This window comes from Nematolebias whitei, chromosome 6 (genome assembly GCF_014905685.2).
Source record: "Nematolebias whitei isolate Nwh7 chromosome 6, NemWhi1, whole genome shotgun sequence".
Classification (NCBI taxonomy): Eukaryota; Metazoa; Chordata; class Actinopteri; order Cyprinodontiformes; family Rivulidae; genus Nematolebias; species Nematolebias whitei.
Window position 1 is genome coordinate 32825052 of NC_056503.1, and position 25858 is coordinate 32850909.

Consider the following 25858-nt stretch of genomic DNA (forward strand, 5'->3'; position numbering starts at 1 on the left):
ATTATGGAACTCATTTTTCTCAAGGATTTTATATGTACCTTTTTTATTTTCGTCACGTTTTAAAACAAAATGTATAGTTTTATTTTTGTACGTTTATTTTCTGTTGTTGGCGTTTTATTTCATATCTTCGACTCGACTTGAAAAAGGACCAAATTTTTTTTAATTTTTCTTGGGAATTACTTCCTAATGTCTCAAGAAGAGAACATGCATGCTGTTGTTGGAAAATGAGTATGCTCTAAATAAAAACATTCAACACACGCTTGTGTTTATGGATGAATTTCTTTTACTGTTAGTGCAGCTTAAAGTGGACAAAAAATCTGTTTTTCAATCTGCTGTCCAGTCATTTTCACAAACCAGCTAGTAAAATAAAATAAAGTAAAACTACACTGTATATGCTTTGGATTTCTTTAGGTACCATGCTTGGCGTAAAGCTGTGTAACACTTAAAAAAGCTTAAAATGGCAAACTGTAAGAAGTATTGTTTATCTTTCATGGAAACATTTTAAAATTGAGAGAATAAAACAAAACTGCCTCCAATGGTTTTGTTTGTCTTTTCTAATCTTGTTTTTGTTGCGTTCAAATCCTTCCAAAGATTTTTGGAGTTAAAGTCAGCTTTTGACTGAATAAATATATTACACAGGATGACAGCACGGTGGCAAAGTTGGTAGAGCTGCTGCCTCTCAGCAAGCAGGTTCTGTTCAAATCCTGGTCCGAGGACCTTTCTGAGTGGAGTTTGCATGTTCTCTCTGTGCATGTGTGGGTTTTCTCCAGTTTCCTCCCACAGACCAACAACATGCATGTTGGGCTGATTGGTAACTAAATTGTCCTCAGGTGAGTTAGAGAGTGAATGGGTGCTTGTCTCCATGTGTCCCTGTGATGGACTGGAGACCTGTCCAGGGTACCTCCTCTTGCAGAGCAATAGCTGGACATGGGCACCAGTGACCCCCATGACCTGAAAAGGCAGAACAGGGCTGGCCCAAGCCTCCATGAGGCCCTCTATTTCTGCTAATAATGTGGATTACTGCAATCACCAGTCAGATCATTCACCCACCAAACATAAACTCATTACAGCTCTGACAGCCCTGTTTACATGATCCTGTATGACATCATCTAGTGCAGAGGTGTTTAACTCATTTTCATTTTGGGCCACATCAAGCTCACGAATGTTCACAAAAGGCCCGACATGGCAGAATGTATTGATAAAACTATTAACAAACTGGTAAAATGTATCTTTCTCTGCATTTGATGACTACTTCTAAAAATGTAATATTTTATGTTTTGAGTAATTTGGCATCAAAGCTCAAATAATATCTCAACTACAGCCCCAAATCTCAAATGAGTTGAAAGGATGTTCTGTGGACTCATTCTCATCTACCTGCCAGCTGTGCTTGAGTGCCTGATCACTGAGATCCTGGAACTAGCAGGAAACACGGCTCATGACAGCAGAAGGACAGGATTGTCCCTCTGCACCTACAGTTGGCTGTCTGCAGTGACGAGGAGCTCGGCGGGCTGCTGGGAGAAATGGCCATTGCTCTGGGAGGAGTTCTGCCCAGCAGTCGGGCGATCCTACAGCCCGGGGGAATCGAGGCCAGCCGAGTCTGGGTGGACGGATCGGACGGCATCTGCAGCCAGTTTCTTAGGATCCACTGTGGGATGGACCTTTACAAGAGATCCTTCCTGTCTACAGCCATCAGTATCTATAACATCTCTTAATGAAATGAGGATAACGAGTTATAACAACAAATAATTTCCCTTTGGGACTAATAAAGTATATTTGAATTGAATTGAATTATAAACTAAAAACTGATTTGATTTGACTGATACAGTAATATTGAAGCACACAACTGTTATCTTGAAGTTCTGTTTTTGTGGCCCTCTAGGGCACATGTGTCAAACTCAAGGACCGAGGGCTAAATGTAGCCCTTGTTGATGTCTTATCTAGCCCCCAAGATGATATGTTGAACATAAAATACTTCTTTGTCTTGAATTTTTTTCAATAATCTTTGATTATGATGTCGAAAGCACAACGGAGAACATCAAATGAGACCAATCAATCTCTTGAGGAACCTGTGATCAAGAAAAGATGTCGGATATCTGATGTGAGTTAATGTAGATTCTGAAATTGGCTCTTAGTTTGAAAAAGGTTTTAATTTTGGCCGTCTTTTGTGAGTTTGACACCCCTGCTCTGGGGTGAGAGAGCCACAGAAATGGTTATGGCGCGACGGATTTGGCCCACGGGCCTAGACTTTGACACATGAAAACTAGTGGAACTAAAAGTAACAGAAGAAGAAAAAACACCAGTATGCATTGTATTTTACAGCGAAAGTGCATTTGGTTTATTATCTTTGGTTCTAAAGAACTGTAACAGTAATGTTCTAAATAACTTGTAATGCAAGATAAAAAAAAAATCACAACTTTATAATGAAATTGTGTTCTAATAAGGGGGCCTCTAGTGGCCCCGGGGCCCTAAGCAGTCGCTTAGTTTGCTTATTTATGCCTTGGGCCGGCCCCGAGTAAGAAGTGGGTGAAGACAATGGATTCAATGTTATGGATGGATGGATGGATGGATGGATGGATGGATGGATGGATTGAAAGCAGCTACCAAAAAAAAACTTGTCTTAATCTGCTAATCTGTACAGTCTCCCTGTTCGCCGTGGGAGGGAGCCATGATATGTACTGATGTAACAGTTTTTGTCTTTGAACCAAAGATCTTTGAGTAGAGAGTTTTGTGCCTAAATGATTCATACATCACAATTAAGTAAAATAATGACCAAACAAAAAACACATTTGTAGGAGCGTCAGAAGGTCTGAACTATTGATCAGCACATCTGCATCTGGTGTTTAGAGGCTAATATAACAGATGGCTTAAGAGTTTTGCACAGTGCTGTGCACAGAATTAAGAATTAAGTTTTATATTCTTAGCAGCTTGTTAAAACTTGCTTGAAAATGGCTACGCTACATTATTATTATTATTATTATTATATAGTCTCCATGTCTAATCCCAGGTCTTGGAGCATCATCGGTTCGACCAAAAAAAAAAACAATTCAGCTTCAGGTTTTTGATGCCACAAATAATTTATTATAAATAACAATAAATGAATAAATTACAAACCATCAAATAAATATATCCATGAGGAAAATAAATAAATAAATAATACACGTCCTTTGTGGAATACATTCAGAGATGAAGACGGGCCAACATGGCCTCAACTGCCATCTTTAGCAACAGTTAGCCTGAAGCTAACACCTGAGCAGCAGACAGATTCGCAGCTTTGCCTGGTGAGAAGCACCAGCGTTCAGTAGTTGTGATGGTAGTGAAGGATTATTAGGACTTGTGATGCTTTTTACTTCCTGTGGTCCCCAGAGGAGATGTAGCCCATAGCTCTGTTGATGGTGATGGCGCGGACGTGGAAGCCCCTCATCATCTTGCACATCTTCTGTCGGTTGGTGAAGGAGTCGTTTTTCCACATGTCGGCGGCCTCCTCCTGAAAGACGAACAGAGTGCAGACAAATGACTCATGGGTTTCACACGAAACTTCCCCGAGTGTTGGGGGAAAAACAAAACCAGAGAAATATTTTGATGTTTTCATTTCAGCGGCTGCAAGATGATGCAAATAAGGAACAAAAACAAACGGAGGAATAAACAGAATACCTCCGTGGGATCTTTGTCACCGCTGGCTGTTGTGGCACAGTCCTGCGCAGACCAAGAAAGAATTGTTCAAACTGCTCAGAAATGTTCTTCTCTCGTTTCTTCTGTCGTTCTCAGTTTATGATAATGAACCCACCTCCCTCAGATCCCGAATGGTTCTCAGAACTGGTCCCAGAAGGGTTTCTTCCTTGTCGGGCCTGTGGAGCTGGGACTGGAGGTAGGACCGGATAGCAGCGTCGTAGAAGGCCAGGTCCAAAGCGATGCTCCTCCGACATTCACTCTGTGAGGAGAAGGAAGACGACATGAGACGCCGTTTCTTTTCAAAGCTGACCAAATGATCAGAATGGCTTTAAGGATACCTCACTGAAGGATGAGTCTCTTTGCCTCATGCAGCCGGAGCTCTGGAAGAAAAACACCTTTCAGACATGAGAACGGTCCAACCGGCTTTTCTCATTTGATGAGGTTTTCCCTCAGGAATAGATATTTAAAAATGAAAAAAACTGTTCAGGGTTATTGTGTTGCACCCGGTGGGGATGTTCTTTAAACAGTGGTTGTTCCTTGATGAGATGTTTTTAGCTGTAGTCAGCTTCTATGACTGTCCTGATTTCTGATGAAGACGCTTTTTGCTTGACTGTGATTTTCAAATAATTTCTACTTGTCACAAAAAAAAAAAAAAAAAAGTTCTCTAGGTTGAAATACAAAACTTCCTTTCTTTATAACACCTGTTCTTGACCCCTAAAGTCACCAGGAGTTGTAATCTTGGGTCAAATTAACTTCTTGTTGCAAAATGTCGTTCTTTTGAACGTGAAAAGTGCCTTTAAAGTATTTGTACTTTTGTCTTGGTTACAAATGATCCATCTGGATTATTTAACAAGTTGGATTAAGGACCATTTGAGTAAATACATGTTGTCCTGCTGCCACACAAATGTTTTATGGTCATCTGAATGTTCTTGTGGAACTTTTACGCTGCTCTCAACCAGAACTCCCATATGAAAGAGATGAAGCTCAGCGGGATTAATTCTTGTAACTTTAACTCATCCTGTAAAAGCAAACTCGGTTCTCCAGAGAAAACTAGATACAATAGTCATTTTCTTGAGATAAGTTCACGAAAATCTATTTCCAAGCATGTCCTCTCTCAGCTTCCGTACATCAGGTCCAATTAGAACAAATTAAAAGTTGTTGGACAGAAAAAAAATTTAAAACAAGAACGGAATTTTTCATGGAAATTCTTTCAGTGAGATGTTTCCCGAAGAATAAATGGAGAGATTTCACTTGACAACTTTCCAAACATTTGAAACCGTTCATGTCATTGAAAGAAAGGCGGCGCTACCTGAGCGGGCGCGCAGGCCTGCACCGTCTCCGCGCTCGGGATGGTCACCTCACTGGAGGTGATGAAGTGCAGACACAGATCCTCCTGCAACGCAAAGGAGAATTGTTGAGCACTGATGAGGCACGCAGGGATGGAAAAGGTGAAACGGATGAAGTGAAACTGCTCACAGTCTGGAGAAGGTCCGTGATGTTTGTCAGGAGGCCCCTGAAGAGCGGAGCGCATTGCGCGCCGCTTGCGCTCGGATCGGGCAGCGGCAGCGCGCGGGATGTGCGCCAGTTCATGAGCAGCAGCAGCGCGCAGCAGGTGAAGTCTGAACACAAATCCCAGAGCAACAAACGAGTCTGCTCAGGTTCTCTGACAGCAAAGATCAAAAGTAAAACGAGAATAAAACGAGCGTCAAAGATGAGTGCGCAGACTTACAGAGACGGAACTGGGCCATGTCCTGGTCCTGATGGAAGCCTTTCGTGGAGACAGGTCAGGCAGCAACAACAAACTGATGCCTCCATCTCAAGAAGGAGTTTTATAGACGTGTTCAGACGGGGGAGATCCCCATCTCCTCCTCCTCTGCCGTGGAAGACCCAGACCAGCTCAAAACGGAATGCGTAATTTCCGCGTCCAGACGCAGAAACCTTGAAAGAAACTTCAGATTCAGCCTCCTCCTCGTCCTGAGGAGCCCCTCCTGCATAAAAACTCGGATTCAGTTCAAGGAATAATCCCGATTTATTCCACTTTTATTATAATCCCACTTGTTGACAGTAGTAAGAAAGCTGCTGAGTATTTTATCCCCGGATTGATCTTTTCTTACACCAAACTTTATTTTTTAACAAGCTGATTGTTAAATAATTGTTTGCATCATTCAGGAAGAATGCAACTGCAAGAAAATAAAATGTCTTCAGACCTTTTTGTCTCGTGTGAAGCTTTAAATCAAAAGCAAAAGACGCAGGAATCCAGCTGGGTGAGATTACACAAAGCAGCTCTGGATTAACAGCTGCTGGAAGTTCTGTGTTTTTAACTCGGCTCTGAGATGAGCTAATGAGAGCAACTTAATGGAAGTGGGTCAGAAGTAGATGTGATGCCTGCTGGTAAATGGTTGGCAGGTTTGTGGTAAATTAGGATAAACCCAGACCTGTCTGCAGCACAGACCCTCCAACAGGTTGTGTGTGTGTGTGTGTGTGTTTGTGTGTGTGTGTGTGTGTGTCCAGCCCTGGTTTGTTTCCATTCTTTGTCACTCCATACATCATCTGTCCCAGGCCCACAGAATCAGGTCCAGTCAGTGTTTTTTTTTTTTGTCAAGTGGAGGAGGGTTAGTTTATATTTATGATGGTTTCTGACGCCAGTTTTATTTTTTCGCAAGTAGACCAAAAACAGAATGGAAATCAGTGACTAAAACAAAGGTTAGAGAGAGGAGGAAAAGTCCTTTAAACGTCTTTATTATTACAACTTTCTGCAACTTTACTTTGCTTTTGGAGCGTTCTTTAGAGCTGGCTCACAAAATGATAAAGAAAAAAAGACAAATATTTAAACTAGAAGCAAGTTTCTTAACAAGCACTTTTTTATTATCTCAGAATATTTATTTTACAATGGAAACTTCGGTTAATAAAAATCTGAATTATTTGAGCCCAACATGGCGCATATGATTTGGTTCTTTAACTTTTAAATGCTAATTTTTACTCACTGCAAATCTGACGATGTTCAGGCTCACAGGGTGAGTTTATTTATTTATTTTTCAAATAAATTATAATTTTAACAAGACACTTTCATGAGGGGCGATCCTAATCTGTAAACTTGAAAACTCCTATAGTCCAGCGAGACGCTGGTGCAAATCTGATCCATCCATCCATCCATCCATCCATCATCTTTACCCGCTTATTCCTTTTTGGGTCACTGGTGCCCATCAGTCACTGTGTGAGAGGTGGGGGACACCCTGGACAGGTCTCCAGTCCATCACAGGGACACATATGAACTTGTTATTGAATTTTTTTTTAATCAACTGGTTTTTTTTTCTTCATCTTTTTGTGAAACTCGAAAGAAAAATGACAACATCATCATCTGAGAGGACTATTTTCCTTTTCACAAGTCATGAATGAACTTTTAGTTTCAAATGCAATCTTGACAAATATTTGCTAATTAGTACATAAATACACACATATATAGAAGATTCCAAGTTAAGCATGAACTTTCTTACACCTTTCAGTTCCTGGTGTTCAGAGCTTGCAGTTCGGTGACTTACTTGTTCGTTTATTTTGTACACACTTTAGAGAGGAAGTGTATTCTCTGAAACTGCAGTGGTGCGCGTGTGGCTGAAGGAGTTTCCTGCCCTTTTGTTTTCACCGCTGCCAAACTGATACGATCAGCCTTAAAGCAAATATGTGTTTACCAGATATGTGGCCCTGCGAGGAGAAAGTAGAGGACATTTCGGTTTTGCCCCCCACCAAAAAAAAAGATGTACTCATTACAAATCATTCCAGTCATATAGACACTAAACTCTGTTTGTTTTTGAATCATCACAAGTGACTGAGCGGTCTTTGTAATGTTAAATTTCACAAGCTGCCATTTTATAAATGAAAATCTCCCACTCATTACTTTTTTAAAAGGTTATCTAAGTTAATCAGAAGTCACTCACAAGGACAAAAAAACAAAACATAAAACAAAAAGGAAAAAAAAAAACACAATTTCATTAAGTGTACGAGTCGAATATGAAGTGATGCAATCGAAAATGCACTATGAGTCATAATTCATGTTGCAACACAACGTCTCACCGCAGTTGTGGTCACTGAATACACTTTCCACATTCTGCAAAAAGAGAAACTGCTCGAGTCTTTGAAAGCACAAATTTAAAGCATCCCATATCCTTTGATATGGAGTTCTGTAAGAAATGTGAATACTAATTATTTACCTGCTGTAGACAGCTCTAATGGGAAAGAAGGAGCACCACAGACACCATCTTTTCTTTGAGGATGCTGAGTACAGAGAGGGTCAGAAAGAACTCCATTGTGTCTTTGTCATTGTCATTGTGTGAATGAGAGAGATGCAGGTGGAACAGTGAGGCTACAAGGAGCAGAGGTCACAAAGGTGCAGGACTTCAAGTACTTGGGGTCCACTGTCCTGGAGAATGTGATAAAAGAGGTGAAAAAGAGAGTCCAGGCAGGATGGAGTGGATGGAGAAAAGTTTCAGGAGTGATTTGTGGCAAAATGGTGTCAGCAAAGGTCAAAGGAAAAGTTTAGAAGACAGTGGTGAGACCAGCTGTTGTATGATCTGGAGACAGTGGTGAGACCAGCTGTTGTATGATATGGAGACAGTGGTGAGACCAGCTGTTGTATGATATGGAGACAGTGGTGAGATCAGCTGTTGTATGATCTGGAGACAGTGGTGAGACCAGCTGTTGTATGATCTGGAGACAGTGGTGAGACCAGCTGTTGTATGATCTGGAGACAGTGGTATTGACAAAAAGACAGGAGACAGAACTGGAAGTAGGAGAAATGAAGATGTTGAGGTTCTCCTTAGGAGTGACAAGGATGGATAAGATTAGGAATGAGATCATCAGAGGTACAGCACATGTTGAACAACTGGGAGATTAAATTAGAGAGACCAGACTGGGATGGTTTGGACATGTCCAGAGGAGGGACAGTGGGTATATTGGTAGAAGGATGTTAGAAATGCAGCTGCCAGGAAAAAGACAAAGAGGAAAGAGATAAATGGATGCAGTTAGAGAGGACATGGAGGTAGTTGGAGTGAGATGGAGGAGGATGACTTGCTGTGGTGACCCCTAAAGAAGGAAAAGCTGAAAGAAGAAGAAATCACATTTCAGTGGCAATGTAGCTGTGGGGATGGCCCACCCACTTAAATGTATGCAGTTTAAGGTGTTGTATGATGTTATTTATCAAGGTGATGCTGCATTATACCCATTGCTTTTATCTATACTCTCTCTGCTGTTTTGTCTACAGCCTCTAATCTCAACACCTCTCCTTCTTTTCCACACCTTAAAACACTCGTCTCTATCTGCAGCTTTCTGTCTCATTCTTTGTCCTAAGGGTTCAATATACTTCACTCTTTGTTTCTATCTGACAAAACAGAAACCCTCTGCAGATCGGAGAAAGCAAGGTCATTGGAGTACAGGACAGCAGGAGCATCATGTGACCCTGACTAAACAAATGCCTATGGGGGAAGCAAGGGCTCAAATATACATGTAGACCAAATATATATCTGATATACTTTGTAGATGGAGTGAGGCCAGAGAAGGACTTGCTGTGGCAACCCCTGAAGAGGGAACAAGCAAAAGACTTCCAAGCTAATGGCTAGTCTAAGCAGAGCTAAGACCAAAGGGGATTACAGTACTGCAGTCTTAAAATAAAAGCATTAATTGTAAAAGTTCACAAAAGCTTGATATTATTGCCAATTTAACATGATCTGGCTATTCCAGCAGAAATATATTCCTGCGAACAGGCTGTAGCTAGTTTCTGCTGCTAACAGTCACCCCTGCACAAAACATATAAGCCAATGTAAAACCATGTAATGTGAAATGGACGGTTTAATAAAATGGTCTTTTTTAAGAACCGCCGTGACACGTTTTTGAGAATGAAGTTGTTTTTAGAAGGCAGTAGTCCAGTTTTGTTTCGGTTCCACATAGACAGCTCATCGTCGATCCCCGAATCACCTATAACCAGTAAGATATTCACTGTTTATAACGTTCCCACATGCGATCTGAACTCTGGTTTTAAAAACCGTCGACACGTACGAATTCAACAAACCGAGCAACAAACCAACAAATATGAAACAAAGTTTTTTCCTTTATTTTACACATCTGTACATAAACGTTTCTCCCCTCAAATAAAGCATCTGAATACAGTAGCATGAAAATGATATTAACACACTTATTCATTTAAAATGACTCGTGTCAGAAAAATCAACATTCACAAAATGTTGAAGAGTGAACATATTACCAAACTCTACAACTCCACTACAAGGCAGGCATGTTTCCTTTTACACTCTTTTAGCACCTTCGAAAAGGAACGTTTCTCAGTTGAAAACTACCATTTGTGCAGAATTAAAACGGTTCAAACTTTGAGAGACTTTGAAATTACCATCCAGCTAAAATAATCCAAAGAAGTTAAGTGTTAAATAGTTTTTTTTTGTCTCCATACACTGTTTCTTTTTGTTTCTTCTTACGACTGACTTTCTACTATTCTTGTAGCAATTTTTTCTCACATTATTATTATTTTTTTTTTGTATTTGAACAGTTATAATTTAGTGGCAAATGTAGAAAGTTAAAAAGAAACAGTTGCAAAGCAAGGCCTATTACTGCACAGGAAGCTGGGGACAGAATCTATGGCAACACACGATCGGTTTCCTCTTCTCCCAGATAGCAGGAAGTGCTGCTCCATCCTCGGCGCTGGCGGAAGCAGATCGGAGGGAATGTCTTCCTTCTGTGCTGTTGCTACCAGTGAAGTCTGTGGGCTGACAGGAGGGGGAAGAGCGGGGAACAGGAGGCGCAGCGGGGAGCGAAAATACTCGGGGCAAGCGGGAAGGTTTCGGATCGACACAGAGGTGAGATGGTTCGGAGTGGGGGTGTGGGGGGTAAAGTTCATCTTGTAGCAGGAGGGTGAAGCTTGGCGGGGTGGAGCAGGGATGGGTATCTTATTTGGACAGGGTCTTCTCAGCCAAATGTTTCTGCTGGCTCTCTGCATGTCTGAAAAGGAAGAAAACAACGTCAGGAAACATTCAAAACCAGCAAACAGACCATAAAAAATCCTGATCAAAACCATCAACTGTCAAAAACCTTATTCGCCCAGGATTAGTTTTACCTAGGGCCTAGAGATGCACCGATCTGATACCTATATCGGTATCGGTCCCAATATCGAAAAAAACGTCTGGATCGGGTATCGTGACAACCTGACCGATCCATGCCTGGGCAGATCTATTCACTCTAATTCTATGCTTTGTGCTCCGAGTGATGTCACGCGCTAGCGAACTCGCTGCAGATTGTTTTCAAAATGGAGTGAGCGAAAGGATCAGCCATCTGGAACCATTTCACACTACCTCAGCCAACACATTCGACAGCTACGTGCAATACGTGCACAGTGACGGTTCCAAGGGGTGTCACTAAAACTTCCAGCTATAACACTACCAACTTGATCAAGCATCTCCAGAGATTTCACCCTGAAGAGCACGCTGAGTTTGTTGAACGGAATTCAGCACTGTTTTTCTGTATCAGATCAATATCGGATCGGTATCGACCTACACGGAACACCAAATATCGGTATTGGATGTGGAAGAAAGTGGATCGATGCATTCCTACTAGGGACCACAATAATAAATAAATTACTCCCCAACGTCTGCTTTTTATGTGGCGCATTTTTTTTTCATTTACTCCTTATTTATCCAGGTAGTCTCATTTTCAAGAGAGACCTGTTTAAGGAGCAGATGGGGGTTAAGGGGCTTGCTCAGGGGCCCAGAGTGGGGCGAATGAGGGTGGAGGCAGGTGTGGGTGTTTCACCTTTTCCACCCTCATTTTGATGTTGACGGTACCAGGAGTTGAACCTGCGACTTTCCGATCACAGATCCATCTTCTAACCTCTGTGCCACCACTCCCCCATTTGAATGGGATAACCAAAGACTGTTAATCTACTTGTTGAGGATGGGCAGGTCCGACCAGACGGTTTAAGACGTAAAGAAAAAAAGCCACGTTAAGCTCAGATGGACGCTCACGAGCACCGGCCGCGGGCACGAGCATCCGTGCGTCCGCTGACCCGCCGGTTGAAATGGACTTGTGACCTTTCTGGGGTGTCCTCTGCCTCTCGCACAGTGATGGCTGGACATGGACACCAGTGACTCCCGCTACCCGAAAAGGAAGAAGCGGGTAAATATAACGGATGGATGGATGGATGGATGTCATTTTTGTGTTTTCTGAGGTAGCTGTGGCAGCCATCTTGAACCAAAATGACTCGAATGTTTCAGAGACCTCTTCACTCTACATCATGTCGCCACGGTAACTTAGAATGCCAATAAAAGTATTAGCACACATCAAGGTGCCGAGCCGGCCTTTTTGATATAACATTTGTGGGGATACACGTTGCAGTTCGGACGACATTAAAGCTGATGGAAGAGCAAAACCATTTTCAGGCAGTCCCCAACTAGTGTTTTCTCACCTGGTCAGGTCCTCGATGTCCACCAGCATGGCGTCTTGCTCCATGTGGAGTTCATCCCGGATCAGTAGCAACTGCACGAGCTCCTCGTTCAGACCTGGGGAGACACACGAAGATACGCGCACGATAAACGGCAAAACTTTCTAAACAGTATGGGAATACTTGAAATACCACAATAACCACAGACGCTCTCAATAGACTTTCAGTGGAGATGAAAGACGGCAGATAACGGCCAAAATCTCCCACAGAGGACTCATAAAGTCACCTCGGAGTCACGAATAAGGCTTTCAGCTCAGACAGACACATCAGCGGCATCAAGTTGTTGTTGGGTCTTGTTCCTTTTCCAGAAAACACAGAGCCCGTCTTAAAGATGTTTTGAGGGGAAAGTAACTTTAGCTGATTTAAAAAACTCGCTCGTGACTTTTAGACTCATGGGGATTTTTTGTGTGAGCTGTTTAATGTAAAATGAGAGATTATTCATTCTCGAGTACCAGAAGCTGCGCAGAGCAGTGACCGTAAACAACAAGGGGAAGCTGCTGACTGGTACAGCTCTGAGGTGACTAACGTATAGAAAAGTACTTTCACATCCACAGAGAGAGTTAAGGGGTCAGAATGTATGTGTGTGTTTTTCTCCATTTGCTCTCTTGCTCATTTCTGCAAATGAAAACAGAGGTGAGTGCATTGTGTGTGTGGTCAACTCACTCTCAATCTGGGAGTGCAGGTCATTTACTATAACCTGCAGCTGCCCCAGCGTCATGTCTCTCAGGTCGGTGGGTTTCAGACTTCGTTTCATTAGACACTCGCTGATGTGAGGCATGTGTGGAAGCTGAAGAGACACAGAGAAAGTCATTTCATCCAAAGGCCTTTCTCTCAAATGTTGTCTTTAATGCAACACTATGCTAATGCTAACATCATATTTGTGGACATTTAATTTTTCCAACAAAACAAGATTCATAAATAACAACCGTGTGAGACCTTTGTTATTCTCTGGATCAACCGCAGTGAAGGAATTTGAATAAAGAGAAAGTTCAGATCTTTTGAAGCAAACAAACAAGCTCAAAGCAAACAATATCTTACCTGTTGGGGGATAGCTCTTTGATAAGCTAACGGCTAGTCTGAGTGGGACTAAAACCAAAGTGGACGGTCTTAAACCCTGACAGAATCTGCACTACAAAGTAATTAACATAAAAGTCTATGCAAGCACAGAAAGGAATGGTGTAAAAGTTCATCACAAGACGTTCTCATGAACTCCTACGACAGGACACTTCAGCTCAGCTCAGGGGCCAGAGATCCGTTAGTTATTGTCCTTACATGTACAGCAGGTAAGATATTAACGAGTCAGAACGTCTGCACAGAACAACACTTAAAATAAATAAATAAAAAACAGAATTATTGCTTCATTACATGAGAACTGTGGACATTTAAAGAAGGAACAAGGTTCAGAACTGAAACTAAATGTGATGTAAGGCGGAGCAGAATACATCGTGGGATCAAAAACACATTTACCTTAAACTTAAATATGTTTAAGTAACAGTTTTTTAAAGAGTTTTCACTGTGTAATAAATAAATCAGACATCTGTGTTATCATGAAAACTGTAATCCACGCTTTATAGAGCTGACAGGATTGACCTTTAAATGAAATTTAACAAAGAGTCATAACTGTGGCACAAACGGTGCAGCAGCCTCTGATCATGATACTTCCACCAAGCTTCATCGGACCCTTTAAAAGATGTAGGTGAGCAGTGGAGGAAACGGCTAACGTCCATTAGCCGCAATGAATAAAATGAAAATCATTGCATCAATAATCTGTCCCAGTGGTAGATTCAATTTTTTTTTTTTAATTCTTGTTTTTTTTCTTCTTTTGTTTTGTCAATTTTTTTTGAATCCCTGTTAAGAAAAACAACTAAAATATGGTAAAAACACAAACTAGGGTAAATTAGCAGCAGGATTAGAAGATAAACTAACATAGATCAGTAAAAAAAAAAAAGCTGTTTTGATTTGTTGCAGATAACCTTATAGATCATTTGTCTCTTTTTAATGTTTTATTTTAATTTATTTCCTGCCAAAACAAAAGGAGGCATCACTCGTTTGAAGAGAGTAAAGTCAGGGGATTCCTGTTGGCTCTTTAGTCACTAAAGCAAACGAGCAGCGTTTGATAAAAAACGAATGAACCGCAAATCTGCTCCGAGGCTTCGTGGAGATTCATCTTTCCAGCAGGCCCAATGTGTTTTTACAATTTCAAGCAACTTGAATAATTTTACTCCGTAGTTCCTCCTAAATTAAGTGTTTAGTCATTGACAGTAGGGTTAATATCTGAAAAATATAAAATAGGAGTGTTGAACTCGGTTACCAAAAGGAGCCAAAATTTAAAAACTTTGTCCGCGCCATGGTCCACTTTCAGCTGATACATTAACTGATGAGATACCTGATATGTTTTCATGGTTGCAGGTTCATCAGGAGTTTGATTTGTCTCATTTGACGTTCTGTTATTTCCACATCAGAATCAATAATGACAGAATGATCCAGCCATCTTTCTGGCTTCAAAACTAGCCAGCTGGTAAGAGAAGTCTTTACTAAATGATGTATTTATCAGGTTTTTTAAAGAAAAAAATTAGAGATACAATATTTTATATTTAAATTGTCATCTTGTGGGGACCAGATCTGGCCCGCGGCTCTTGAGTTTGACATCTATGATATAAAACATCACAAACTGCAAATAACTGAAGTACTTTCATCAAAGACCTAAACACAAACTTTATTACTACTTCCTGCTCCTAATTACCATATCAGATGTTTGACTTAATTTTTTTAACCACACTACATTTATTTGCCAGCTTTATGTTATTGAACAAATGACTGCAAGTTTTAAAATTCTGATTCGAGTAAAATAAAACATTTTGTTTAAAAAAAAAGTTTTCAAACCGGTCCAATAGTCACACAGTAAATTGAAAATTCTGAAAATCTTTTGAACCTATTTGTAAAAAAATTTTACATTTTCTTTGGATCGATTACAAATTAATCAACTACTGGATTAACACCATAATTTATTGCAAATTAACCTATTTTTATAGGATTAAATGGCATTAAACCTCATGTGAATGCACGGAGCAGAAACAAAACACAGATTCAACTACATTATACCCCCCACCCCAAAAGTCTATTTTGTTTTCTAATTTTATCCGTATAATTTAGGTTATTTCGATTCAATTCAGCTTAATTTAGCAGGATTTAATGATATAATGACATGAAATGCTATGAAAACCATCAGATCCATATGAACCCTTCTCATTTTACTGACAGACAGGAGCCCTTTTACATTCAACACCAAAAAGCATTTTAAAGGTCATATTTATGAGTTTTACTTAAGTAAAACTTTTACTCTGGTACCTTTCCCCCCTCCCCTGAGTACACCCGGAGCTGCCTCAGTCAAACCTTTAATTAAAAATAAAATATTATATAAAATGTGTATGATATGGAACAGTCATTCCTGCTACGTTCTTCAAAAGGAACAGGTTGTTGCTTTCTCTGGTGTTTCATGTCCATCAGGGGCAGCACTAGGGAGGGGCCAGGGGAGGCAAACATCTGTGTTGACTGGAATTAAATGTGTTGGTTTTGGTGTGCCACCCCAGGATTTTCAGTGCCCCCCTCCATATCTGGAGGCACCTCTGGCGTCCATCGGTTGTTTTCATCTGTACTTGGTGTGCAACAGCACATGCCATAAACATTTACATAACTGCGAGTGTCACTTTGGAAACACACGAGCAAATTTGTTTTCGCTGCCATGATGTCATCACAGTTACCGACCCGGTTCTCTTTCTCTTTCTGTCCAACTCCCTGCTTCTCTCTCCCTCCCACGTTCACTTCCAGAAACAAATCAAGAGTTGAAGACGCTGCTTTGTCCCTCAACACTCTTTCACTTTCACAACGCGCTCACGAGGCCCCAGAGTCAGTTTCAGTTTTGTGAAACTGGACGGGCACAGTTAAACAAGTTAAACAGTTAAGCGTGTGACATAAAGAGAGCTGTGACGTCAGAGCGTGGGCGTGGCGAGGAGCGCGGTCTTGAGTCAGCTGTTGACTCCAGTGTTAGTTTCTGTGGCTGACTCGTCATAATACTCATTCTAAATGATCCCCTGAGCCCTGAGTGCCTCCAGAGTAATCTCCAGTTATGATCTGATAACAGATTGAGGAACTGTTTTGGTTTCTGAATGAAACTGGGGGCGGGCGAGTGGATGTTTTACAGTGGAATTTAAGTCTCTACACGTGTTTTTGTTGTTTGGTAATGCCAGAGTCTCTCATTTATTTCACTGTTATTTTTTTTCTTTAGTTAGAAGTCGCAGTCACAATCCCCCAAAATACACAAAAACTACCTTTATGAATAAATAAAAAATATTTCACTCAGTTATACGTCTTTCTCTTTCTGTGAAACAATCCCATAAATCAATGATATACTTTGTATGATGTATCATAGATTTATGACTGACAAATGATACATAAAAACACTAATAATTAATTGACACGTGTTATGCTAGATCATTGATACATATTATATATCAGTGATTTTATATGTGATATTTAAATATATATATATATATATATATATATATATATATACAGTATAATGTATAATATATCATAAATATATGATATATATTTGATATGTAATATGATTTATTGCTTATATATGATGAATTGCAGCTCATTGAAATATATGATACATGATATATATTATATTTCATATATCATTAATGTATGATAAATCAAGTCAATGATATTTTATAAATCATATCTCATTGAAACACAATACTGTATAGGATATATTGTATATGATTGATTGACATGTATGATAGATATTTGATATGAATATGATTTATTGCTTATATATGATAAATTGCAGCTCATTGAAATATATGATACATAATATATATTGTATTTTATATATATAAATATATCAATTATATTTTATAAATCATATCTCAATGAAACATAATATGATATATTCTAAATGATCGATTGATGACATGTATGTATAATAGATATTTGATATGGTACACAATCATACATCATATTCATTATGTGATATATGTGATGCAACATAAAATGATTTAAAATCAGTTTTGTTGTATTTATATACCGTATTTTCCGGCATATAAGTTGCTTCGGAGTATAAGTCACATCAGTCAAAAAAAGCATAATGAAGAGGAAAAAAACATATAAGTCACTTGGACATATAAGTTGCATTTATTATGCATCACCGCTGGCCCGTCGTGTTTATTGTGCATTTATTTAATGGTCAAAAGAGCTTCATTTTGCCTGGGAGGTGCAACGCAGTCTGTCCGTCCATCCATCCGTCCGTCCGTCCGTCCGTCCGTCCATCCATCGCAGCCGGAGCCGCTAGCTCTCCAGCATTCCTCCGCCTGCACCAGCTGAGTGAAGCGAGCGCACACGGGAACAACTTGCTGTTGCAGTTCTTCGAAATTTAAAGCCTCGGTCAAAAATTGTGTTATGAATATGGAAAAAAAAAAGTATAGCAGTTGCTTCGGTGTAGAAGTCTCAGGACTGACAAATCTGTGCAAAAAACCCCTGCGACTTATACGCCGTAAAATACGGTTGTTTATTCTGTTTGTCTTCCTTTTTATGAGAAGGTGTCAGATTCATTTAAACCAAATCATCAACAGATAAAGATGTGGACGGGATCATTTAAGGCTGTTTACTAACTCGTCCATTTCTTTCATTACATTCATATATAATTTAAAGCATTTGAGTTTCTATTGATTGCACCTGGCTACGTTGTTTCATATATTTAGTGTAAGCCTGGCACCAGTTTCTAATCCTGTTCGCGGAAATCTTCTGTCATCTGCAGAAATAGCTTCTGTTTGAACACGTGACCTTTGCTCTCACCGATCCCAGGAAGCATCAAGGATTCGTCAGTTTAACACATCTCTGGTGTTGTTGACATGGCGGGCAGCTGCAGCCTCAAAACAGCTTAACATTCACCGTGCGCTCAGCCCCGAGTGCGACAGTGATGCCCTCTGACTGAGGGGTAACGCCGCCTCCCTAAAACACCCAAGTCAATGCTTTCCGGTGCATGAATTAAAGATAAACCTGCTTGAGCTGCCCTTCTCTCCACTGAATAAGTAAAGCGCTTCTGCTGGGAAACATAGTGTGACACGGCTGGGTGTGTGGGTGAGGAGGCAGCGGGGCAGAGACAAGCGGATGAAATAATGATGATCGCCATCGCCTTCCTCTCTCTAAACGATGCTGGAAGCAGGAGGAAGAGAAGCGTGGGGCGACTTCGACTTCTAAGCTTTAATTACATCATATATTTATACTAATATATGTAAAACCAACCAAAATACTTTTTAAATGTGCAACACATCATAACGTGACAGATCAAATGTTTCTGTTACTGACCAGGTCGGCCACAGGTGACTTTTTGCGATTCTGTTTCTCCACCTCCACCTGCATCTTGGCCATGGGCTTGGCCATGGCCAGGGCCAGCTTGGCCTCGGCCTGCAGCTTCTTCTGCCGACTCAAGAAGTCCATGTCCTCCAGAGACTCCGAGTCGTCCTCCGTGGTGTCCCGGTCCGAGTAGGAGGAGCTCTGCTTAGACTGCAGGAGGTGAAAAGAGGAAGTGGGAAAAAATGAAAGAAAAGAGGAGAAATAAGAGATTAATTAGATTTTTGAAGTGGGGTTTGGTAGAAAAGTTGTAAAGAATATCTTACCTGTAGTAGGTTCTCAGTTTGGAGAAACAGAGTTAAATTTCTGACTGGACTGATGACGTAATGTCTATTCTGAGTAAAGCCTAAACCAGAGGAAATCATCACCGTCTTTAAACACTTTGAATCTCAAGCAATTTAACAAGAAAATGTTCTTTGACCCTTTGCACCAGGGGTGTCCAAAGTGCGGCCCGGGGGCCATTTTTGGCCTTTGGAGTGTTTTTGTGTGGCCCACATTTGCAGTTTAAGGATGGTATAATTTTGGCCTGTAGGCTTAAGAGACGCAGACCTTTAAAAATGTTTATGGATGATAATTTTAATGTAATTTTTAGGTTTAACAGCAAAATGGGTAAAACAATAAATAAATCACAAAATGAGCAATATTAAGTTTAATACAATCCTTTGGCAATAAACTAATCAAATCAAATAAATTCAATAAATAAATCAATAAAATGTTAATGTTTAGGATCTACAATCATTTAGAACACCTTCTCCACCAAAATTAGAAAAATGTGTCCTTTTTCCAAAATGTTGTTTACATCGAGTTAAAAACAAAAGTAAGCTTTTTTATTTATTATTAATATATTTATTTTAATTCACATTTTTGTGGCTCGTGACTCTTTTATTCATCAAGGTTTTGGCCCACGTATGAAAATGTTTGGACTCCACTGCTTTACACCATCATCGGTTTTAAAATACACGATTGTTTTGGGCTCAGCTTTACAGGAACATTTGGGAGGTGCTCGAAGTAAAGCTGCTGCTCCTCTATAGCAAAAGGAGTCAGTTGAGGTGGTTCATCTGAGTCACATGCCTCCTGGACGCCTCCCTTTGGATCTTTTCAGGACTTTTCCCTTCTGGGCAGAGATCCCGGAGCAGACCCAGGACTTGCTGGAGGAATTCTCTGGTCTCTGTGGGTCCCACAGGAGGAGCTGGAGAGCGTCGCTGAGGAGACAGGGAGATCTGGGCTTGTCTCCTGGACCTGTTGCCTCCACGACCTAACCACAGACAAGTGGTAGAAGACGGATGCATTTTTTTCCAGGGGGATATATCACAATATTTCCACCATAAAAGACCCAGGCTGCACAGGAAGTGCTACAGCTAGCTGCCACCACCTTTATAGGCGCAGTTCTTAATCCACTTTATTCTTGGTCTCACTCAGACTAGCCATTTGCTCATCAATCCAGCCAGAATAATACTGCTTTTCCAAACGGAATTAAGTCATACACCTATCCACAACAGGTAAGATATTATCTGTTCATAACCCTTTCTTGAAAAGATATGAGTATTGCTTTAAGGTAATAATTTTAAATATTTTTTTAATCAATTTTTGACATTTAAATGTGCACATGTTTCACACAGACGCCTGTAAACCAAAGCTCAGTTTGCTGTGTTTACCTCTCACACATGTGCCTCAGGCAGGCAGGAGGTTAATGTAACCATCCATCCATGGTCCTGGCAGGCACTCACCAACTCACCTTTTGTTTAATCTGATTAACAGGCCAATAAATGTGAGCAAACACAATCACACGGCGACTAAAGCGCCCGTTATCTCACTGAATCATAATGAACACCCCGTCTATTTTACTGCTTTCATTCTTGTCAGCGCTGCTGTTGCTCCATCGGGTGTCACCTTGCTACTTTCCACTGCACACCTTTCAGGACCTCGGAGCTTTTTTCTCGAGCTCTGAGGAAGAGCTATCAGCTTTTCGGTAACCGCGCGGGCGTTCCTTCCCTACCATGGGGGACAGAGGCGTGTCCAGGCTGGTCTCCGTCTTGCTGTCGTCCGCATCGCTGTCCTTGTCGCTGCCGCTGTCGTTGACGAAGCAGATCTGCAGGTTCATGCCGCTCTGCAGCCTGCCGGCACACGGCGAAAGAGAGGAAAGCGGAGCGATTACTCAGCGTCTCTGACAAAATGCACAGAACAAACGACACTTAACAAGTTCAGCCCAGCTCTTTGTCCTTAAAGAGCCATGTGTGCTGCAGATATCTACATGAGGAGTTCAGCAGAAAAGGAACAGAAGCTGCTTCACTGCCGGGGATAAAATGTAAAGAGTGCTTGTGTTTTGAATCATCTCTCCTGTTGTCTTCACAGGGATCAATCCAGGAGGCCTCTGTGTGTGTGTGAGATACAATTCGCTCGAGTCCAGAGCGCATATGTGTGTGTTTGTGTCATGGACGAGCAGAAAATCAGTCGTGTGTGTGGATCCATCCCGCGGTCGATCAATAATCTGCTTATTCAGTTCAGTAATTACAAACAGTGCTGATAGATTACACAGCAGAGATCCACTTACGGCGGCACCCGAGTGGTCCGTTGTTATTTCTGAGGATTATTTCGATCGTCCGCCGGTCCCTGGCTCAGATATGCCAGCGGACTCCCCGCCCGGTGGTCCTGTTGTACCGGTGACGTGATGCCATTTCCTGGCGCTTATCAGAATTCGGCAGCAGTGCCGAAAATCCACGCGAGTCAAACAGCACAAGCGAAATGTGCAGTGGAGCGCTGACCGAACGTTCGATTCCAGTAAGATTCAGTGTCAGAGATCCCAGCAGCGAGTTGATCTGTGTGTGTGTGTGTGTGTGTGCATACAGTATAAGAAGTCTTTTAGGAAGTGAGAGCCACAAGGGTTGATCACATCTGCCTTATTCACACCATTACTTCCTGATAATCCGTTTTCTTTGACTTTAAGTTCATACGATTATGTTTCATCTTATTAAAACGGCCAAAAGTTGTGTACATGAGCGGGACTTTATTTTTTATTTTCCCCAGAACTTTCTAACTGATTTACCAAAGCAAGAAACAAAACAAAGCTCTTGTGCTTTCCAAGTATCGATCACACGGCCCCTGTGGTCAAGAGAGTTTCAGGACTGTCGAAGCTCTCACCGTGAGGACAGGCTGGGTTTGCCGCTCTTGCTGCAGCTCGTGTAGATGCCCGGGCCATCGTCGAAGAAACTGCCCAGGGCCAGCTTCTGCCTGATGGACTCCCGCTCATTTTTCTGGGCCTGCAGGAAGAGATAAAAAAGTAGCTTTTTATGCATCTGCTGTGAAGACATGTTTTAGTTTCAAAGGCAGGACAGGGAGGTGTGAAGCAGACAGGATTAAAGCATCTTCAGCAGGAAATTTTACACCTGCTCCAACACTCGCATCCCCCAAGACAAGCTGCTTAGACAGAGTCCTGTTCCCCTGGGGGCTTTCTGCCTGTTCAGACCACCAGTGGGAGCATGAGAGTAACATCCTGGGATTAATTTACAATAAAAAGCTTCAATGTCATCTTGGTAAACTTTAAAACAAAGTGTGGAGTCAGCTGATGATCTAAATAAAAAAATAAAAAAGTGAAATTTGACTTTACTAATGTTCACCACTAGGTGGTGCTGTTGTTTTACTTGAGAGATTTCCAGACGATCAGGTTTGCAGTTTATAAGAGTGGAGGAATAATTTGCAGAACAACAAAAGCTGCAGGAAAACAACAAAAACAACAGAGACGCTTTCGTTCGGCTCCTTTTAAAGTCACTGATTCCCCACCCGGTTCTCTTCTGCTCGCTCACAAACTATGATGAACCTCGAAAAGGGTTTTTAGTCTGACAAGTGCAGATCTTCAGGAGTCAGTGGAACTGAAGCACAAACACACAAACACACACACACACACACACAAAAATGTTTTAGAAAATAATGTTTACATGAATAAAGTTCCTCCTGTTAGTGGAGTGAGCCGATGAATCTGAGAAAGCATCGTGATGCCACACTAATATCACCGAGGTTGACTCTTTCCTGTTCGTGTACCTTTAAGTTCAACACTTCTTAATGAAACAGAGAGGAGATCTAAGCAAAGTAGGGTTCATTTACAGAGAAAAATACTATAAGCATCCATAAATGCTCACATCCACAGGCCGCACGTGGATGTTTGTGTACATCTTCTCTGATAAAGTCCTGGATTTCCCACATCTCCTCTGCTCACGTTTTAGATCAACACTGCTGCACCAACATTTAAATAACAAGCTGAGAAAACTGCTCCAGTGGTGCCAGATATACCATAATTATCCTTTTTTCTTACAGTAGCTTTAAGATCTACCGATAAGCCCAAATATACAACAGCTTTATCATTTCTGTTCACACAAAAAAAACTTTTTATTCACATAAACAGTCATTTATCATCGTCTGATCTAATCAGCCAGACCATGTCTCAGTCAGAACATCAAAACTTTGGGGAAAATACAATCATTTGAAAGCAGTACGATGTTTCAGTTCTGTTTGACGCCTGCCTGCTTCAGATCATAATCAGACGCTGATCTTCACAACTGTTCTGCAGCGCGAAGAGAAGACTGAATACAGTTAAACTTGGCAACACTTTCTTTTTGATTATCTACTGTAAATAACAAAAAAAGCAAAAATCTGCGCAATTCCCCCCATTAGAGCTTATAACGAGGAGAACAAAAGTCCAAATGGTGTTTCCTCTTGTTGATGATGTGGAAATATGCTGGATTCATCAGATCTACATGTTGTAGATGCATGCGTGACCGCCATCCTTCAGTTCCTGGCCTCGAGCAGCGAGCCCAATTACACTGGGAGGAACACAAGTGGGCTAATTTGTGTTTTCCCCTTAAATTCATGAAGCAGTTTCCTTCGTTGTTAAAGACTCGCTGACAAAGACTTTTCTCCTCCACTCGAGCATTCACTCGCAGACCATGAGGGTGACTTAGCTTTGGCAACAGGTGATGGGGTGCTTGTTCTGAGCCTTCGACACATTCAATTAGGAGCCCCCACCTCCTGCTTCATAAACAAGCTGACAGCCCCCGTCGCTGAGGGATGTGAAAAGTGAACGTTTGTCGTTTCTGAGATGAGTCTTTTCTGGACTGGAATTGAACAAGTAAACCTTAATGTTGTTGGTGAAAGATATTCAAGAGGGTAGGAGTTACATTGAACAGAGGTCTGGTTTGTTTGTTTGTTCGTCTGAGGCAGAGGGGAGGGACGGAGTCTGGAGCAGTTTTAGCCACCACATCGGCGGAGCCAGGGGGTGGCCAATGGTGGCCTTGGCCACCCCAGATTAATCTTCAGACACCCCTATCATTTGAGGAAATTATACTTTAAGTAATATAAAAACTAATAAAATTACAGTTTCCTCAAAACATTGAGATGGTCAGAACATCCCCCTCCAAACACATATATGTATGTATATGTGTCGGTGGCCATACATCACTTCACTTATTTTTCAAGGTGAACCATACAGATGAACAGTCCATACTTCCATGTCCCCTGTTCACTTCCACAACGGAAAAGATCTGGTGATTAAAATGAGATGTTAGTATAAAAGTCAATGGAACTGTCTCTTTTTCTGCCTTCTTAGTTTCAAATTCTCTCTTTTTTTTTTTTAAAAGCATTTCTCCTCCGTTTTTTTTTTATTTTTTGTTGTAACATTCTTCAGAAATGGTCTGGCCTTTTGTGTACAATGGAGTCTTTTCACCATCAGAGATCTGACACCCTGGCTCAAGACAAGAAACCACACACACACACAGGCGTACAGACTCCAACACCAAGTTATGTCAGCAAAATCACTGCTTTTTAAGCACATAAAGTTTGACATTATGAATATAACAAGGTGTGTTTAAGGGTGTGAAGCGTTTTCGTGCATGCATGTGGTGTGTTGTGACTCTAAACAGAGATGGCTTCCCTCACATGTTTGTCCAATCCTGCTATGAGACTTCATCTTTACAGACTGGAGGGCACGGCGTCTGTGCGTGGGACTGTTATGACTGTGTGGTGTCATCAAGCAGATCTCACAGATGTTCCTGCAGACTTAAATCTGACTAAAACTCAGTCTAATGGTACAGATTCAAACAGATATAATCAGAAATCAGCTATTTGAAGGAGCAGTTGCTTGCTTTGGATGATACTGACACAGGTTTCTTGGTCAAAAGTAGGTGGGATGTAGATTAGAATTATAGCAGGAAACAGGCCTTCCCTAAATCTCAACATGCTGTGAAAACGTACTGGTTTTCCCAGTTACCAGTTTTCCTTCTTTACAATTTACACAGAGCAAGAAATCCTTCTCTGAGCATCCAAAACTAAAGAACAGACAGCATCAACAGACGCTACACAGCTTGTGTGTGTGTGTGTGTGTGTCTTTTTTCATGCTATCTGAGACCCCTCTTTCTAGGCAGCAGGCACAGCATTCCATCTCAGATAAGGCACCTGACCTTTGACCTCTAACGGTTCAGCTGCAGGTCAGAGCAAGTCTGTTCCTGTCACTCAGCTTGGACGACGGCGGTGCGTATATAGTTGTAAAAAAAAGAAACGAGGGGGAGGGTAGTAGAACCAAGAAAAAGAGGAGAAATGTGTGTGTGTGTGTGGGGGGGGGGGGGGGGGGAGTTGAGGAGCATGGATTCACACAGGACAATGGGTCTGTGAGTCACATGTGAGCTCTTTCTGCATGAGAAGGCTCAGATACTCGTGGAAAAACGGTGTTGTGATGTGCTTCCCTCCCCCATAAAAAAAGGCAGATTTAAAACTAACAGAAAGTTGGTTGCTCATAGTTTTACGTCATACGACTGCCACAAACATGTGAACACTTTAATGCCCATAGCCAAGCATGCACACAACACATGGAGGAAGTCCATTAAAGCGATAGTCCAGCTTTTGTTTGTTTTGCCTCTTTTTGACATAAAGACTGCAAAAAAAAATAAAAAAAATCAACAAGTTAGATCTGGTTATAAACATTAGATAAAGTGCAGCGTTGGAGTTTGTATAAACACTGAACTAGTTCTGAAGTGGAAACTGTGACAGAGGAACATTCAGATCCAGTCTCATGATCAGATCAGGGTTCATCTAACCGAGGAGTTCTTTTTCACTAATCAGGTCACTAAAGATGGTCTCTACTCTTGATGTTGCTTCACTTTATTTACCTCTGAGGTCCAGACTCAGATTTGGCAATGACGCCACATGCAGTTCAACTGTTTTCCAGTAAAAAAAAAAAAATCCAGTAGGATAAGCCAAATATTGTGCTCATAAACCAGGTTAACCACTGTCATTAAT

General features: G+C 41.2%; 2 protein-coding genes across 2 annotated transcripts in view; both read right to left on the bottom strand.

The window, feature by feature from the left end:
* Nucleotides 1–3343: 3343 nt before the first annotated feature.
* Nucleotides 3344–5417, bottom strand: il12a (interleukin 12a). The gene is made up of 7 exons (XM_037677816.1): nucleotides 5399–5417; nucleotides 5146–5288; nucleotides 4979–5062; nucleotides 4008–4049; nucleotides 3785–3928; nucleotides 3652–3693; nucleotides 3344–3484 (listed from the first exon to the last, which is right to left on the bottom strand). Exons 1-7 carry the CDS (start codon nucleotides 5415–5417, stop codon nucleotides 3344–3346), a joined length of 615 nt encoding a protein of 204 aa, XP_037533744.1.
* A 4329-nt stretch (nucleotides 5418–9746) lies between these two features.
* Nucleotides 9747–25858, bottom strand: part of schip1 (schwannomin interacting protein 1) — a 52291-nt gene continuing 36179 nt past the window's right edge. Inside the window, exons 3-8 of the mRNA XM_037677529.1 lie at nucleotides 21716–21834; nucleotides 20574–20691; nucleotides 18533–18730; nucleotides 12824–12947; nucleotides 12125–12218; nucleotides 9747–10665 (exon numbers count right to left, since the gene is read on the bottom strand). Of these exons, the coding sequence (XP_037533457.1) occupies nucleotides 10614–10665; nucleotides 12125–12218; nucleotides 12824–12947; nucleotides 18533–18730; nucleotides 20574–20691; nucleotides 21716–21834 (705 nt within the window). The 3' untranslated portion in view covers nucleotides 9747–10613. The remainder of the gene's footprint in view (nucleotides 10666–12124; nucleotides 12219–12823; nucleotides 12948–18532; nucleotides 18731–20573; nucleotides 20692–21715; nucleotides 21835–25858) is intronic.

Coding starts and splice junctions, on each gene's coding strand:
- il12a (XM_037677816.1), bottom strand. Junction 4,050..4,978: donor AGGCCTGCGCGCCCGCTCAG/GTAGCGCCGCCT, acceptor TTTTTCTTCCAG/AGCTCCGGCTGCATGAGGCA. Junction 3,694..3,784: donor CCATTCGGGATCTGAGGGAG/GTGGGTTCATTA, acceptor TGGTCTGCGCAG/GACTGTGCCACAACAGCCAG.